The sequence below is a fragment of the Suncus etruscus genome, chromosome 7 (assembly GCF_024139225.1).
Source record: "Suncus etruscus isolate mSunEtr1 chromosome 7, mSunEtr1.pri.cur, whole genome shotgun sequence".
Taxonomy (NCBI): domain Eukaryota; kingdom Metazoa; phylum Chordata; class Mammalia; order Eulipotyphla; family Soricidae; genus Suncus; species Suncus etruscus.
Genome location: NC_064854.1, coordinates 52,730,924 through 52,748,804, shown reverse-complemented (window position 1 = coordinate 52,748,804; position 17,881 = coordinate 52,730,924). Strand labels below are relative to the sequence as shown.

General features: G+C 49.8%; 1 protein-coding gene across 1 annotated transcript in view; it reads left to right on the top strand.

The window, feature by feature from the left end:
• The first annotated feature begins 1,148 nt into the window (after nucleotides 1–1,148).
• Nucleotides 1,149–17,881, top strand: part of SWT1 (SWT1 RNA endoribonuclease homolog) — a 47,782-nt gene continuing 31,049 nt past the window's right edge. Inside the window, exons 1-6 of the mRNA XM_049776437.1 lie at nucleotides 1,149–1,223; nucleotides 6,279–6,368; nucleotides 8,839–8,919; nucleotides 10,589–10,644; nucleotides 13,066–13,777; nucleotides 17,151–17,210. Coding sequence (XP_049632394.1) covers nucleotides 6,288–6,368; nucleotides 8,839–8,919; nucleotides 10,589–10,644; nucleotides 13,066–13,777; nucleotides 17,151–17,210 — 990 coding nt within the window. The 5' untranslated portion in view covers nucleotides 1,149–1,223; nucleotides 6,279–6,287. The remainder of the gene's footprint in view (nucleotides 1,224–6,278; nucleotides 6,369–8,838; nucleotides 8,920–10,588; nucleotides 10,645–13,065; nucleotides 13,778–17,150; nucleotides 17,211–17,881) is intronic.

The following is a 17,881-nucleotide window of genomic DNA, read 5'->3' as shown; positions in this document are numbered from 1 at the left end:
AGGAGGACAGTGGTTTGAATCCCGGCATCCCATAAGGTCCCCCGAACTTGCCAGGAGCGATTTCTGAGCATAGAGCCAGGAGTAGCCCTGAGCGCTGCGGGGTGTGACCCTGCCCCCGAAAAAAAAGAAAGAAAAAGCCAGGAGGGCTGGAGCAATAAACAATACTATAAGTGGGGTATTTTGGGGGGTCTTGACCCCAATTAGATTCCCCTGTAAGCCCTGAGCATGATCGGGCAGTGACTGACCAAAAAAAAAAAAAAAATCCACCTCTTGCTGATCCCCACTACCAGCCAACAAACACTGGGGGGCAACTCCACGCTTTGTGTCTTCGGGGCCACCCACCAGTGACCTGGGCCTGGCTTTTCTCGGGGGGCCACACGAGGCGATGCTGTTCCTGCGGGGGTCGGGTCCGCCAGGAGCCCAGGGCAACCCCCGCATCCCTATTATCGTCCTCGGAATTCTGGGGTGGGTGGGGGCGGGGCGGCCTCCGCGTTCGTTGGGGCCCTAGGAGGGACCCCCAGCCCCCCACCCCGCCGCTCGCTCACTGCTTCCAGCCTCGTCGGCGGCGGCGGCGGCGGCGGACACCGGGCCGGAAGCTGGATTCGGAGCCGGAGCGGGCACCTCGCCGGGCGTCGCCGTCTCGGCCTCGGCCTCGGCTTCGGCCTCCTCGGGGGGCCGAAGCTGCTCCTCCGCCATGTTTCCCCGCGGGACCAGAGCCTGGGGTGAGTGAGAACCGGCGAGGCAAGAGACAGAGGGGGTTGGTCCAGGAGGCGGGCGGGCGTGCGGGACACACACAACTCGACGGACAAAAGGCGCCCAGTTCTGCGGCGCCCAAGCAGCAGCGAGAAGCGGAGCGAGCGGAAGCAGCGGCTACTGCGCGGAAGTGAGGCTGCGAGGACGGGTCACTGAAATCGCGTTCTCGCGAGAGTTCGCGCCGTTTGTGGGTGATGGGGTCCTGCTTGGACTACAACTCCCAAGAGGCATCGCGAGTGGCGAGGCGGGGCGGGGCCTGCGGACGGCGCTCAGGCCCGGCTGAAAGGCGTTTGTTTCCCTCCTCAACCTCGCCGCCGCCTGCTTCCGGTTCGGGGACTACATTTCCCAGCAGGCGCCGCGAGCCGGGGCGGGGCGCCGGGGGCGCGGCTCGGCGTCCCTTTCCCGGGGTCCGGGCCGGAGGTGCCGAGCGGCTGCTGTGGCGGGCGGGCGGGCGGACGCTCCGCTGCGTGGTAGGTTCAGTTCGAGGTAGGGGGCGTCTCAGACGTCGGTGTGTTTTTGGAGGTTCCCCGTTCCGTGCCTTCCGGGGGAGCTCCCTGAGCAGGGCTCACGTCTTCGCCCCGTGTGTGTGGGTTACTCACTGAGGCCGCGATTCGAGGCCTCCCGACGTGCGTGACCCTCCGAAGGGAACCTCGCGATGCTTCCCTGTCGGGGCGTCGACAGGCTCCGCCTCGGGGCTCGAGGGGCCCGACCGAGCGACGCCCCTTCCTTCCTTTCTTCCCGCCCAGGTCGGGGTCCGACTGGCTGGCTGACTTCGGGGCGACTTGAGGCCCGCTTCAGCTTCCTTTCAGCTTCTGGAGCGCGGTAGGCAGCGCGCTGAGCTCGACGTGAAAACTACGTCGGCCGTCGGGGCTCGGGGCCGGGGAGATTGCCCAGAGGTAGGGCGTTCTCCCCGCACGCACAAGGACGGTGGTTCGAATCCCGGCATCCCGTAGGGTCCCCTGGTTCTGCCCGGTGTGACCCAAAAACCTAAAAGGAAACGACGGGCCCGGCTGCCACTGAGCGCCGCCGCTGCCTCCTCCTCCTCCTCCTCCACGCGTTGGCTTGTTTGTTTTGGGGTTCAGGGCTCCACCCAGACACGCGGGGCTTGGCTGGTGACGCCTGGCGACGAGGCCCGGAACTCAGCCTCCCACTAGCCAGCCCTCGGCTTCCTCCTCTTCGCTTCGGAGTTCCTTGTCTACCTTCGCCCAGCCCCTGGCATCGAGGACGGACGTTGGAGGCCTGAGCACGGCGGAAGGGCGTTCACCGTGCACACGGACGACCCGGGTTCGATCCCCGGCACATCATACTGTTCCGCGAGCCTGCCAAGAGCGGTTGATTTCTGAGCCCGGAGCCAGGAGGAACCCCTGAGAGCCTCCGGGTGTGGCCCAAACACAAACAACAACAAAAAGCAGCTGGCGCTCGTTGATGGATTTTGCTCCTTCTGGGACAGTCTCTTGGAAACATTAAGCGTTCCTTTGTTGTTGGTGGTGTTGTTTTTCTTTTGGGGGGGGGGGCCCACACCCGGCGGTGCTCCGAGGTTACTCCTGGCTGTCTGCTCAGAAATAGCTCCTGGCAGGCACGGGGGACCATATGGGACACCAGGGTTCGAACCAATCACCTTTGGTCCTGGATCGGCAGCTTGCAAGGCAAACGCCGCTGTGCTATCTCTCCGGGCCCTGTTTTGTTTTTCTTTTGGGTCACACCCAACTGTGCTCAGGGGTTACTCATGGCTCTACGCTCAGAAATTGCTCCTGGCAGGCTCAGGGGACCATATGGGATGCCGGGGTTCGAACCACCGTCCTTCTGTATACCTTCATGCTATCTCTCCAGCCCCAAGAATTCCTTTTGTTTGCTTTTTGGGCCACCTCTGGTGGAACTCAGGACTTAACTCAGGGACTTGAATTCAGGTCAGATGAACCAAAGGCAAATTGCTTATCTGCTGTGCTATTTTTCTCTGGCTCTGAAATATGCAGGATGACCTGTTTGTATCTGCGATCCCCAATCTGGAAATCTAAAGCATCCCTAAACATACCTTGCTCCTTAGTTTCCACAAATCAAGGAATTCTCCGGGGCTGGCCAGTGGGGTGTCCCACCTCAATACACTTTATTCGGGTGTGAGGGGGTCACACCCAGCAGCACTCAGGTTATTTCTGGCTCTGCGCTCAGAAATTGTTCCTGTCAGGCATGGGGGACCATATGGGATGCCGGGATTCAAACTACCATCCATTCTGAATAGGCTGCATGCAAGGCAAACGCCCTACCGCTGTGCTATCTCTTCAGCCCCTCAAAATGCTTTTTTTTGTTGTTATTTTTTGGGGCCACACCCAGTATTGCTCAGGGGTTACTCCTGGCTGTCTGCTCAGAAATAGCTCCTGGCAGGCACGGAGGACCATATGGGACACCGGGATTCGAACCAACCACCTTTGGTCCTGGATCGGCTGCTTGCAAGGCAAACGCTGCTGTGCTATCTCAAAACGCTTTTTGAGCTCTCAGAAATAGGCAAGAATGTCTACACCGCTATGGCCCAGCAGTTGCCCAGTGATCAGAAAGTGCCTTTTAAGGCCAACTCTCAGGTTCTTCGAGCACCTGCAAGAAACTCAGAATGCTTCCTATTAGACTGCACCTTTACAGCCCTATTGTCAAAACTAGTCTCACCTTGTTTGGCCCAGGAGACAGACCAGATAGTAGGGAGACAGCTCCCTCCCCCAGCCATTATAGATGCTGGGACAGAAAGTCTCTGGCCGACTGACTCAGTGCTGTCCATTCCTGCAATCTGGAGATTGACTCTCCCTCCCCCCCATCTCAGGTTCACAGAGGAAGCCAGGTGTGTCTGCCACTCAGATATTCAACTTCATCCTCTAGAGGGGCTCATGGGGAGTGAGACAAAACATAATGACTGGTTTAGCTTGCTTACCTTCACCTCACCCTTCTTCCACCCTGCACCTGGACACATTTCCTGAGTGAGCACTGCTCTCAGGAAGAGGCAGGAAAAAAATTGTCCAGCAGATTGGCCCTGTAAAGATTGGGCCTGTGCCTTGGGGGCTGAGACACTTCTGGTTGGTGACAGACTGTTTTGATCCTCATGAAATATCTATGTCTGTCCCATTAAACAGTCATGTGTCATGGTTAGCATTTAGGTGCTTTTCCCTTTTCATGATTTTTCCCTTTATAGTCCCCCATGTCCAGTGCTTCCCCCCCCCCCCCCCGTTTTGGGGACCACTCCTACATAATGCTTAGGGTCTGCTCTCAGCTCACTGCTCAGAGGCTACTCGAGGTCATTTGTCTGCAGAGAAGCATGCATGTTGATCTGGTCATGTCTCAGCTATGTTTCTTCCAAACAATGTTCACAGACATTGTTTTTTGTTTCGTTTTATTTCATGGGCCACACCTGGCAGCACTTTGGGATTGCTCCTGGCAGGCTTGGGGACCATATGGGATGCCAGGATTCAAACCTGGGTCGGCTGTGGGCAAGGCAAACACCCTACCCACTGTACTACCACTCAGTATTTAAAAGCAGAGACTTCAAATCAGTATCAAGCAGCTGAAATGGTAAAAGGGAATAATACAAGGCCATGGCCTCAATTGGTTCATTTCGTGGAAGTTGTTTGTCTTAGTTTCTATTTGGGAGGGCAGTCCTAGAGGGGATACTCAGGCTTCCTCCTGGCTCTCAACCCCCCCCCCCCCATGGAAGTTGTTTTTTGTTTGTTTTAGTTTCTTGTTTGAGGGCCACACCTGCTGGTACTCAGAGATTACTGCTGGTTCTGTGCTCAATGGTCACTCTTACCAGGGGCTCATCAGGGCTCAGAGTGATATGGGATGTTAAGGATCCAACCCAGATCTGCTAAGTGCAAAGCAAGTGTAGTCCCCCATACTATCTCCTTGCCCCCATTTGTTGTTTTTATAACCCTATCATGGAATGAAATTCTTGGAATAACTAAGGGAAAAGTTTTGAAGTTTGGTCTTGCCATAACACTTTAAGCGAAATTTATTGTTATTTGGAACATGTTCTTAGAAGTTTGTGTTGAGTATTTTGTTTTTCTTGGCATATTCCTTTCTCATTCAGCAGAGCTTTCTGAAAGTTAAAGTTGGTGCAGTTTCTAAAAAAAAAAATGGCTTCTTGTATCCCCATTGATTTAGTAATAATTGGAATTGCTTGAGTTTTGGTCTTTGCTAAGTCCAGTTTTTCTTCTTTTGTTTTAGGGTCATACCTGGTAATCCTCAGTGGCTATTCCTGGCTTTGTGGTCAGGGCTTACTCTGGACAGTGCTAAGGACCATTATGCTACGGGGGCTTGAACCAGGGGTGGCCGCGTACAAGATCAGCACCTTTATTCCTGTCTTACTTTGTGACATGTCTAACCCTAAATTCTCTGTTTAATTTTACTTTTCTCACTTCCTATGCCTGCAAAGTAGCTGTTAATGCTTGTCTCTGGCCTCTGTCTGCACAAAGACAGCTTCTGATGGATGCTGTTTGCCCTCAGTGTGGACAACTGTAGGGGACAGCTGTGTTTGTCTTGTATTGGAGAGAAGGTAGGGATAGCACCTAACAGAACTTGAAGGGGAGGAACTGGAAGAGTGAGGCCGGGAAAAGAAGTGGGCAGAGCCTCAAGTGATGAACCAGAGTTGAAAGGGGTTCATGAAAAGTGCCTTTTTCTTCTAAGATGAATCATTCCTCCTTCAGGGCCTCAGGCTCTGGACAGAAGATCACTCTGTAAGGATTGACACTCCAGGAATGCGACCATGACACCCTCCCACTGTTTGATTTGGGTCCCTGAAAGCTCCTCTGAGTGCTGTGCCCATTTTACAGACTGAACCTGCGGCTGCAAAATTGTTGTGGTTGTGGGGTCTTGGGGTAAATGCTGATGATAAGCTCAAAAAGGCCAGGGCAGGGTCCTGGAGCCACAGAGAAATGGGGAGAAGAGCAGGGGAGAGGGTCATTGGGGGCCTGGCTCTGAAGTGAAGATGGGGCTGTCTGGTAACTGACCCTTCATCCTTTTTTTTTTGTTTTTGTTTTATGTTTTTGGGCCACACCCAGCGGTGCTCAGGGGTTACTCCTGGCTGTTTGCTCAGAAGTAGCTCCTGGCAGGCACGGGGGACCATATGGGACACCGGGATTCGAACCAACCACCTTTGGCCCTGGATGGGCTGCTTGCAAGGCAAACGCCGCTGTGCTATCTCTCCGGGCCCGACCCTTCATCCTTAAAGGGACAGTATCCACTTATGGCTGGTGAGGGGCCGTAAGAGTCGCTGTTTTCTTACAGTTCTGTGAGACCCCGGTCTCCCTTTCTAATAATGTGTTTCATCCTGTTGAAAAAGAGGCAGGATGGGGCCAGAGTGATACAACTGCAGGGAGGTTGCTTGCTTTGCCTTCAGCCCACTTAGGTCAATCCCCAACATCCCATAGGGTCCCCCAAGTCCACAGTGTAGATCCAGGAATCAGCCCTGAGCACCACCAGGCATAACCCCAAAATCATGAGGCCACATTCCTGAGCTCCCCCATAATATGGTTCTTGTGCTTCTTTTCCAGCTTTTCCAAATGTCCAACAAAGAATCCTGTGGGAAGAAAGAGAAAGCTTGGAGTAAAGGCCCGTCCTCATCCCTCAGCTTTGAAGAAAAGGTAAGAATTTTGGTTTACTGGCTCCAAGATACCTATTTTCAGTTTACTTGTGTGTGGTGACAAAGGAAAAAAAAAAAATAAAACAATTTTTTTTTTAAATAAAACCTATTGTTGGGGCCAGAGCGATAGCATAGCGTTAGGGTGTTTGCCTTGCAAGCAGATGACCCAGGACGGACCCACGTTCAATCCCTGGCATCCCATATGGTCCTCCAAGCCTGCGATGAGGGATTTCTGAGTACAGAGCCAGGCGTACCCCTGAGTGCCTCCAGGTGTGGCCCCCCCCCCCAAAAAAAAAAAAAAAAACCAACGAAACAAACCAAAAAGCCAATTGTTCTTCCTGCTGATCAAAGTAAAGTTAAAAACATTTGTCCTTCAGCGTCTTTATGTGCCTTTTTACAGTGATTACTCCTAACGCTAAGGGAGTCATGTTAGGGGCCAATCATACAAATGAACACAGTGTAGTGGGGGGCTAAACAGTACTATGGGGAGGGTGATTGCTTTACACAACGCTCACTCAGGTTCCATCCCTATCACCCCATCTGGACCCCCAAGCCCTGCCAGGAGTGATTTCTGAGTGCAGAGCCAGGAGTGACCCCTAAGCATTTGTTTTGGGCATGGTTCCAAAACAAGCTGAAAATTCCACAAATGGAGACTGGGGTTTGAGAGTTAAGTGAACTGCAAGTGTTCCTGACTTCTGGGTTCAGGGAAATCCTCCCAAGGGGCCCTTGTCTGTGCTCCACCATCCAGTGCCTCAAAGTGGGCTGGTTCGCAGGCACCTAGTGGAGTGTGGACCTGGTCAGGAGGCAGGGAGCTCTGTTTGTGTCAGAGATAGGACCCTAACTCTGGTCACAGGCCCAGCCACTAATGACAGGCTTTCATAAGCCAGACTCAGATGACAAGGATTGCTAGGGTTTCCTGCTTATTTCTTCTCTATCTCCCAAGGTGTACTAAGCTTTGGAAAGATTGTAGCTGGATTGTAGCTGATTAGGTCCTTCTAGTCTAGAACTATTCTGGGCTCCCTACTATTGGCTATTTGCAAATAGTTGTCCTCCTGCCTTTCTTGATCCTTCCAGAAATGCCTTTGGCTTCTCTACTGCAGTGCCACATTCAGCAGGCCCTCTGGTCCTGGTTCATGTTAGCATGAACCTCCTTCCAGAGGTTTCCCCTCCCTCCCAGTTTGCTCCTTTCTGACCCATTTCTTCTCTTCCTTGAGCTAGCTGAGCCCTAGACCTCCAGCCATGCTCCTGGTATCCTCAGACTTTGGCACTTAATGTCATTTATTCCCTGTCCCCAAGAATCCCACAGTTCTTTGACTGCTGGTGCTCTCAAGAGTACCATTGTGAATCATTGCCAAGATCTCTTCCAATGTCTCTCCTTAAATTTGCTCTGACCTCCTACCCTGCCTTGCCAGCCCTCGCTGGTCCCTCACCGTTTCCCCCACTGGCTTGTTAATTGCTCTTTCTCTATGTTCTGGCTTCTTCAGGCCCCTCAGCATTTCCATAGTCTGTTTTTTGGTTTTCAGTTATTTTTGTTGTTGTTTTTTACTTTCGTGGCATCCTGTCACACTTTGGAGCCCTATACTCGATATGGTAGTGTCTGTTTTCATTCACTTCGAATATCTTGGGGACAGGTCTAGCACACTCAGCATGCTCCTCCTGGGTCTGCTATGTTCAGGATTCAAGAAGTTGCTGCAAGGATTGTACTTTGCCGGAAACTGAGCTCACTCCCACCCCGCTATTCCAACGACTCAGGATCAAGATCTTCAGAACAGCCTTTCTCTAAGGAAAGCAGGCGTGCTCCTGGATTATTGAGGGAATGCTAACTTCCCCTTCTAGACCTTTTGTTGTGGATTTCTGGTTTTAACATATTTGTTTGATTTTGGGGCCACATCTGGTGGTACTCTGGGCTTTCTCCTGGCCTTGCACTTAGGGATCACTCTTGGTGAGCTTGGGAGACCTTAAGGGAAACTGGTGATTGAATTCGAGTTTAGCCATATGGAAGGCAAATGCCACACCGGCATTACTCTGACATTTTTTAGACCTTTTTTAACAAGGTGGGTGAACATTTCTTTAGTATGTTCCAAGAATGTGGGTCCTTGGAATGTGGGAAATGATGTTGAGATGAATCTCTTGGTGTTGGGATCTGCAAGGTCTTGCTCACAAGTTATTAAGTCACTGCCCAGGTCACCCTTGTGACACTTCATACTGGTGATTTTCCTTTCCTTTTGACCATCTCCTGCCACTGTCCTCTCCCGCTCTCCCTCTGTCCCAAGCATTGCCACCTCTGGTGCCCAAATTCAGCTGTCACGTTGCCATGGGTCCCAGCTCACATCTGGTTTCGGATTGTCATGCATCCTGTGCCTCGCAGAGTGTAACTTGGAAGGACTGTACCATTGACAGGGAAATGTGCTGTCTTGTTGATGCTTTATTTTTCTGCGTTTTTTTGTTTTCTTTCTCAATGACAACATTAGGATGTGAAAGCGAGGAGAAGCGCCTCATGTTTGAACACAGCTGGGCCACGGTGGTCTGTTACAGCAGAAAAGAGAAAATTGGTGAGTGAATGCATTTCGCTTCAGAAACAAAGGGTATTATTAGTTTCCCAGTTCAGTCAGAGGGGTTTTAGTTCTTTTTTCAAAAAAATTATTGGGCCCGGAGTGCTAGTACAACGGTAGGGCATTTTTGCCTTGCATGCTGCCAACCCTGGGTGGATCTGAGTTTGATCCCTGGCATTCCATATGGTCCCCCAAGCCTGCCAGGAGTGAATTCTGAGCACAGAGCCAGGAGTAAATCCTGAGCACTGCGGGGTGTAATCCAAACACCCCTCTCCCCAAAATTTATTATCAAGGGGCTGGAGAAATGATACATTGGGGAAGGCACTTGCCTGACATAGCCAACCCGAATTCAAAAGCCAGCACCACCAGGAGTAATTCCTGAGTGCAGAGCCAGGACTAAGTCCTGAGCACTGTTGTATATGGCCTAAAAATTGAGGGTCTGGAGCTATAGTACAGAAGATAAGACCCTTGCCTTACAAGCAGCTGACCCAGGTTCAATTCCTGGTGCCAAATCTCACAGAAGTGGCCCCTGACCACTACCAACATTTGGTAGTTCCTGAGCCCCCCAACTTTTTTTTTTTAATCTCAAGTTCTAAATGCCACACCCCAGGCACATGGGGTATGTGATTAAGAATTCCTCTCTCCCTATAAGTACCCCAGGCTAACTAGTTCCTGTCAGTTCCTCTCACTGTTCATAATCACACTTTTCTTTGTGCTGAGAATGTTCCAGAGCATCTTTCTTCCCAGCTCTCTGAGGCAGGTGCTAGATAATAGCATAGCTAAAGGGGCCTCGATTTTGGGCTTCCTCCTCATCCCCCTGGGGTCTGTTCTTACAGGGGTAAACCCAAAGCTCTCTGGATATGTGTCAAGTGCTGCCACCCACCATCCTGCATGCCCATTCCCATTCCCCCAGCCTCTCAGCATCTGGAGTTGACTGTGTGCCTAGTTCCTAGTGGTGAAAAAGAGACTCTCCCCATTATACTAGGGCCTCGATGGTGAACCTGTGGCACATGAAGGCCTTGCAGCTGACACTCGGGAAGGTCCGCAATTAAGATATGCGGCGTAGCGGGAGGCGAGTGTATCGGTGTCTGCTTCACAGCTCACCTGGCAGCAGGGCCAGACTGGCCATTGGGAGGACCGGGCATTCTTTGGTTTGTGCGGCACTCAGCTCAAAAAGGTTAGCCATCACTATACTAGGGTCTCTGGGGTCTGGCCTTGCCTGAGATACTTTTCTGAAGAGATTTTTTTTTTTCCTCTCTACTTGACTATAAGCCCTTGGCCTGAGTCTGTCTCCTAATCCAGAATTGGGCCTCCTTTGTCCTAGGATCCTCCCCCACCAAAAGTACAGCAGGGTGTTGGAACCATACCCAGTGGTGCTTAGGGGCTACTCTTGCCTTTGTGTTCCGGGAACATCTGTCCTTAATGGTGGAAGGGGTTTAGGGGTTTGAACCTGGGTCTGCAGGATGCAAGGCATACACCTTAGCTCCAGTGCTGACAGTCTGGCCCAGATATTTACACTCTGTTTGAAATTTAGTCACTTTTTCTGTCTGAGCAGGCCATTCACAGGTTATGTCAGGCTAACCCCTATGCCTTTCTCCTCTTATCCTTCCCTGAAACTCCTGTACCCGAAGTTCATGGTTTCCTAATAGATTCTCACTTTAATTTTCAGAAATCTGATCCCACGGACTTTGTGCCCTACTCTGTGAAAAGGCCCGAATTGAAAAGGTAAATAACTACCCCTTTTCATTGGGGAATCTTCCATTTTGGATTAGACACATGAGATGGATTGTGGCAATTTGCGGGCAGAGGGGCCTGGGCTCATACCTGGAGGTACTCAGGACTAACACCTGGCTCTGTACTTAGAGATCACTCCTGGTAGTGTTCTGGGGACCAAGTGGGATGTCAGGAAATGGAATCACAGGCAAGACAAGTGCCGTCCCTACAGTACTGTTGCCCCTGCCGGATTTGAAAAGTTCTAGGTTGGGGCCGGAAAGATAGCATGGAGGTAAGGCATTTGCCTTTCATGCAGAAGGTCGGTCGTTCAAATCCCAGCATCCCATATGGTCCCCTGACCCTGCCAGGAGCAATTTCTGAGCATAGAACCAGGAGTAACCCCTGAGCGCTGCCAGGTGTGACCCAAAAAAAGCAAAAAAAAAAAAAAAAAAAAAGTTCTAGGTGGACTTTGATGAATGCAATTTTGCCTGTGTTTATTTCCTGCTGTATCACAGTTGAATTCCCCACAAGCTAGAAATGACACTATCCAGGGATGCGTCTAGGAAGAGCAGCTGGCTTGAACCTGTAGGATGCCACTTCATGCTCCCTCCTGTAACCATTTCTCTCCTCTTGCTGGCTTCCCTGTCTGCCCAAGGCTACCAGGCCAGCCCCATAGTGTTTCACAGCCCCACTGGACACCAGTCCACTGTCATTTTTGTTTTACATTGGTTAGGGCACACTCCTGGAGGATGATCAAGGCTAACTCCTGGCTCTACACTCAGTAATCATTCCTAGTGGGTGCCAGGGATCAAACTTGGGTTGGCTGCATATAAGGCAAGCACCCTACTTCCTGTACTACACTCTGGTCCCCCTCTTCATTCTTTTGATTCTTGTTTTTGTGCCACACCTGGTGGTGCTCAGGCCACTCCTGGCTTTGCACTCAGAAATTATTCCTGGCAGATTTGAACACCATATGGAATGATGGGGATCAAATTCGAGTCAGCTACATGCAAGGCAAAGGCTTTACCATTGGTGCTATCACTCTAGCCCTCACTCCACCTCAATTTTGTTTTGTTTTGTTTTTGTTTTTGGGCGACACCCAGTGACACTCAGGGGTTACCCCTGGCTATGCACTCAGAAATCGCTCCTGGCTTGGGGGACTATATGGACCGCCAGGGGATTGAACCACAGTCCTAGGTTAGAGTGGGCAATGTGCAAGACAGATAGAAGCCTTACCGCTTGCACCACCACTTTGCCCATCCACCCCACCCCTTATTCATTTTTTTTTTTTTTTTTTTTTGGTTTTTGGTTTTTGAGTGCTCAGGAGTTACTCCTGGCTATCTGCTCAGAAATAGCTCCTGGCAGGCACGGGGGACCATATGGGACGCCAGGATTCGACCAACCACCTTGGGTCCTGGGTTGGCTGCTTGCAAGGCAAACACTGCTTTGCTATCTCTCTCTCCACCCCCCTTTTTTTCTTTTTTTTTCCTCTGATTCTTTTTTTTTTTTTTTGGTTTTTGGTTTTTGGTTTTGGGGTCGCACCCAGCAGCACTCAGGGATTACTCCTAGCTCTACACTCAGAAATCACTCCTGGCAGGCTCGGGGACCTTATGGGATGCCGAGATTCAAACCACTGTCCTTCTGCATGTAAGGCAAATGCCCTATCTCCATGCTATCTCTCCGGCCCCTCCAATTCATTCTTTTTTTTTTTTTTTTGGTTTTGGTTTTGGTTTTTGGGTCACACCCAGCAGTGCTCAGGGGTTACTCCTGGCTCCATGCTCAGAAATCACTCCTGGCAGGCTCGAGGGACCATATGGGATGCCGGGATTCGAACCATTGTCCTTCTGCATGAAAGGCAACGCCTTACCTTCATGCTCTCTCTCTGGCCTCCTCCAATTCATTCTTTTTTGTGGGGGGTTTGAGGGGCTCACACTTGGCAGCACTCAGGGGTTACTCCTGGCTATATGCTCAGAAATTGCCCCTGGCAGGCACAGGGGACCATATGGGATGCCGGGATTTGAACCATTGTCCTGCATGAAAGGCAAACGCCTTACTTCCATGCTATCTCTCCGGCCCCTCCAATTCATTCTTAATGTGACTATTTCTTTTTTTTATTTGTTTAATTTTTTTTTTTTTTTTGTGGTTTTTGGGTCACACCCGGCAGCGCTCAGGGGCTATTCCTGGCTCCATGCTCAGAAATTGCTCCTGGCAGGCACGGGGGACCATATGGGACGCCGGGATTCGAACCGATGACCTTCTGCATGAAAGGCAAACGCCTTACCTCCATGCTATCTCTCCGGCCCCTGTTTAATTTTTTTTATGGAGTTGGTGTCTGGTCAGCACTCTTGCATCCCAAGTAAAATGGCGTAGTGCTATGTTGCATGTGATCTTGTGCCATTTGTCTGATAAGCTAGTTTCTCTGCTGCTTTCCAGACTCAAGGTAGAGACGGACGATGTTCTCAGGAAGCGGCCAACTATTCTGGCTTCATCTCAAGGACCAGTGAAGCTCCAAGATGTGCCACATTCCAGTTCAAGTCTGAGCATTTCACAGGGTCCTTCTTTAAATGGCGTGAAAAAGGATATTATCAGAGGTCTCGATTTCAAGCCTAAAGACACTGAATTGGCAAATAGCCGGAGTAAGCTTGACTCTGGAATTAAGGGTCCCCAAGATGTACAGCCTAAAGCAGAAGGGATGGCCAAAGGGAGGAACTGGCCTCACGGTCTTGCTACAAAGGGGCTTAGGAAAGAACCGAAACTAGTACAACTTTCTCGAACCCAAGACAGTTCTGGAAGGAGCATCTTGGAGAAATGCAAGAGGATCCAGTTTGCTCAGGGTTGCAGTTCTGACAAGCTTACTCAAGAACCTTTGCCTGCCCAGAGAAGGAAAATCCACTTCAGAATTCCAGTCCGGACCCGCAATCCCCTCCAGAGGCTCATGAAGGAAAATGCCTTCATTTCAGAGGCACATGAATCCAAAGCAGAGGAGGAAGAGAAAAAAAGAGGCTTGGGGACCTTTCAGATGGAACCCATAAGTCAGCTCTCACCTGCAGAGTCCACGTTCAAACCACCTCTTCGCACGTGTAAGGGGAAAGAACAGTTGCTGCACAAAGGGACGGATACGAGACCTGGTGGAGACGAGTCAGAGGTGATGTTCAGGACTAGGCAAAGACTCGGGCACTCTCAAGGGTACAGTGGGGAGGTCACTTGTCTTGAACACAAGCAACACGAGTTCAATCCACGGCATCCCAGATGATGCCCAAACCACCAGGAAATGACTCCTGAGCACAGAGCCTGGAGTGACTCCAGAGCACTGCCAGCTGTGGCCAAAAAACTGGGAAAGTGCAGTTACGGGTGGTCCTTCAAGAAAAATTCTGAGAATAATCTTAGCTCCGGAGAATCCCGGGGAGGGGCGACTCAGACCCCCAAATGAAAGGTGGTCCACTTTATGTGACACCACAGGAAGGAGCACAAATCATTCTAGGATGGGACTGGAGAAAGTTCCATCTCAGTGTGGGATCCAGCTGACACCTGGGGACTAGTCTCAACCTCTTCTCCATGGCTTGGTTTCTCTGCCACTGAGGAAAGGGCCTTGAGACCCTTTAGAACTTGGAACCCAGGTCATCAGAAAGTTTTAAAAAGCAGAATTTAGAGACCCTCATAAACCAGGATACTTTAGTGCAGTGTCTCTTTCCTGGGTGTCCCTCCACCAGCCCCATCCAACCTGCTGCCTCCACCTGTGTATTGGTGCATTGGGTGCCCCCTGACATTGGTTTTTATCACATGACCTTGAAATGCCTAAGGGTCCCCTGTGGGTCCATGTGCAAGGCCTCCATGGGGATATGCTATCTTAGCCTCCCTGGAAGGCTGAAAGAGTTAAGTAGGGAGACTTTTCCTTCAGTGAACTGGCAGTAGTGGGTGGAGACACCTAAAGAGATTGTTTCTTTGATTGCAAAAAAGAAGGAAATGAAAGGGTCACAGCTTGAAGCTGTTGTGTAAGGTAAGGGTAAGGTAGGAGAGGAAGGGTCCTTGCAGATGAATGGAGGGACTTGGGTTCTCTGCAGATCCCCCTTACGGTGGACCCCAGGTGCTGTGCTGCTGTGGGTTGTTGGTTCTGATGAGCTGTGAGACTTTGTTTCTTTTTTGTTTGAGTATCACAGCTGGAGATGCTCAGAGCTTACTCCTAGCTTTGTGTTCAAGAACTCATTCTTGGTAGATCTAGACAGGGTCCTCAAACTATGGCCCACGGACCACATATTGTATTTGTATCTGTTTTGTTTCTTCATTGCAAAATAAGATATATGCAGTGTGCATAAGAATTCATTCATAAGTTTTGTTTTTACTATAGCCAGACCCTCCAATGGTCTGAGGGACAATGAACTGGCCCCCTGTTTAAAAAGTTTGAGGACCCCTGATAGAGGGTTTATATGTGGTGTTTGGGGTTGACCTGGGTCAGTTGTGAGCAAGACAAGCACCTTTTTCATTTGATGGCAACTTTATTGACAGTCACTTAGACACAACATGGCAAGGAAACATGGCTCTTAGCATGAATATATTTTTTTATTTGGTGAGAGGTGGTTTGGGCCACACCTGGTGTTCTCAAGAGCTATTCCTAACTCTGCTCAGGATTGACCCTCTGGCAATGATTGGCAGCATCATATGTGGTGCTGGGGATAGAACCCGGGTCAGACTTGTGCAAAATGAGCGCTCTACTTACTGTACTAGCTCTGGCACCCATGAATATATTTTCTTTAGCAGAGGATCATCTAATCTTATCAGCTTCTTGTTTGTCATTTTGTCTTCCTAACAAATTCCTCAAAAGAGAATGATTTTCAAAACATAAAGAATCAGAGTAGGGGCCGGTGAGGTGGCGCTAGAGGTAAGGTGTTTGCCTTACAAGTGCTAGCCACGGATCAGGACCGAGGTTCGATCCCCGGCGTCCCATATGGTCCCCCCAAGCCAGGGGCAATTTCTGAGCACTTAGCCAGGAGTAACCCCTGAGCATCAAATGGGTGTGGCCCGAAAAACCAAAAAAAAAAAAAAAGAATCAGAGTAATAGAATAGCAGGGAGGACATTTGCCTTGCACGAGGCTAACCCAGGTACCATATCTGGCATCTCATAGGCTCCCCCAAGCACTTCCAGGAATGCAGAGCCCTGAGTACCACTGAATATGGCCCCACCCCAAACTCCCAAAAATGAAAGAATTGGACAAGTAAAGGCTTATATTTTCATCATTCATTGAGAAATCCGGTTCAGCTGCGCTGCCTATAGTATACAACTTCTTTAGGAGGAAAATATCACTACTTTTTTCTCTTAGGTTTGACCGTTCTTTTTCTTTTCTTTTTTTTTTTTTTGGTTTTTGGTTTTTGGGCCACACCCGGCGGTGCTCGGGTGATTCCTGGCTGTCTGCTCAGAAATAGCTCTTGGCAGGCACGGGGGACCATATGGGACCCCGGGATTCGAACCAACCACCTTTGGTCCTGGAACAGCTGCTTGCAAGGCAAACGCCGCTGTGCTATCTCTCCGGGCCCATGTTCTTTTTATTTTCATTAAAAGCATTTTAATTATAACACCCATTGTTTACCAAAATTGTTCAAAATATACAGTCACTTTAGGCATTAAATGTTCAGGCACCAGTCATACCATCAGTGCGACTTTCCCTTCGCTAGTTTCCCAATCTTCCCACCCACTACCCTAACCTGTCTCCAGGCAGGCACAAACACATTTACTTTCTATTGCTTGTTACACTACAGAGGCAAATGGAATTATGAAAACTTAGATCAACAAGGGTCCATTTGGAATGATGGTTATATATCTTCATGGTGTTATTAAAGTCCATGTCTGAGGATTTGCTGGGCTGTTCGTTGCTAGTTGAGCTTCTATGATACAGTGAGCTTAGTAGATTTCCCATGAAATTTTCCCATCAGATTTCTTGGAAAATCTGACACTACTATGAAATTTTGAGGTGTCATGTGGCCCAGAATATATAGATTTGAAACAAATTTGGTGACTTAGCAATTTAATAAAGTTGTGGAGCTGGCCATTTCTGTGGGTGGATGCCCTTTGTGACTCTGGGCTGCTGTAGTGCATGTAGAAAGGGAATCTGCCTCCCGTTTAAGAAGGTGCCAGATTACCTGTGGAAAGTTGGTAGCCATCATTTTCTTTTAGATTTTTGGTTTTGGTTTTTGGGTCACACCCAAAAACGCTCAGGGGTTCCTCCTGGCTCTGCACTCAGAAATCGCTCCTGCCAGGCTCGGGACCATATGGGATGCCGGGATTCGAACCACCATCCTTCTGCATGCAAGACAAATGCCTTACCTCCAGGCTGTCTCTCTGGCCCCTAGTTTTTGACCATAAACACACCCCCAACACCCTCCCTTCACCATTTCAAGTGATACTTTACAGAGAGCTGGCTAACAGGCCAGTTTTCTGAGCTGCATCACATATTCCAACATTGCAAGGCCTTGTCGGTCTCTGCTTTCTTCCTAACTGCTAAAAGTTGTTTCCATTTTCATTCTAGCGTTTTGAAGCACCATGCCCATCGGTGTCACCTGAAAGCAATCAAGATTCCGATGAAGAGGTTAGTGATCTATTTCTTTGATTCTTGTTAATAAAATTATTCCCACAGTTCCACCTCCCCTTTTTTAAAATTAAGAACCATGAGTTACAGTTTTAGACAATGTTCCGGCACTGATTCTCACTACCAGTGTCCCAGTTTACTCCCATACCCCTTGCCCCAGCCTGCCATCATAACACAGACACTTTTTTTTTTTTTTTTTGGGTTTTTGGGCCACACCTGGCAGTGCTCAGGGGTTACTCCTGGCTCTCTGCTCAGAAATAGCTCCTGGCAAGCACGGGGAACCATATCGGACACCGGGATTTGAACCAACCACCTTTGGTCCTGGATCGGCTGCTTGCAAGGCAAACGCTGCTGTGCTATCTCTCCGGGCCCTTGGGTACTTTTTTTTTAAGTTCTGTGGTTCACATTTGGGTCTTGTGATTTCAGTGTTGTTGACTCTATGGGTTGGATATTTATCTCTATTCTTTCTCAATACCACAGATGTATCTGAGTCCCCTTGACCCCTGCCACTGTTACTTTTTGTCTTTCTCCCCCTCCGCTCAGTTTCTTTCTCTTCTCTATACCCTGGGGCTAAGGGTGTTCTAGAAAACCTTTCTTTAAAAGCACTTCTTTCCCTCATGCAGTTATTCTAAATATCACATATAAGTGACATCCTATGAACATGATATCTT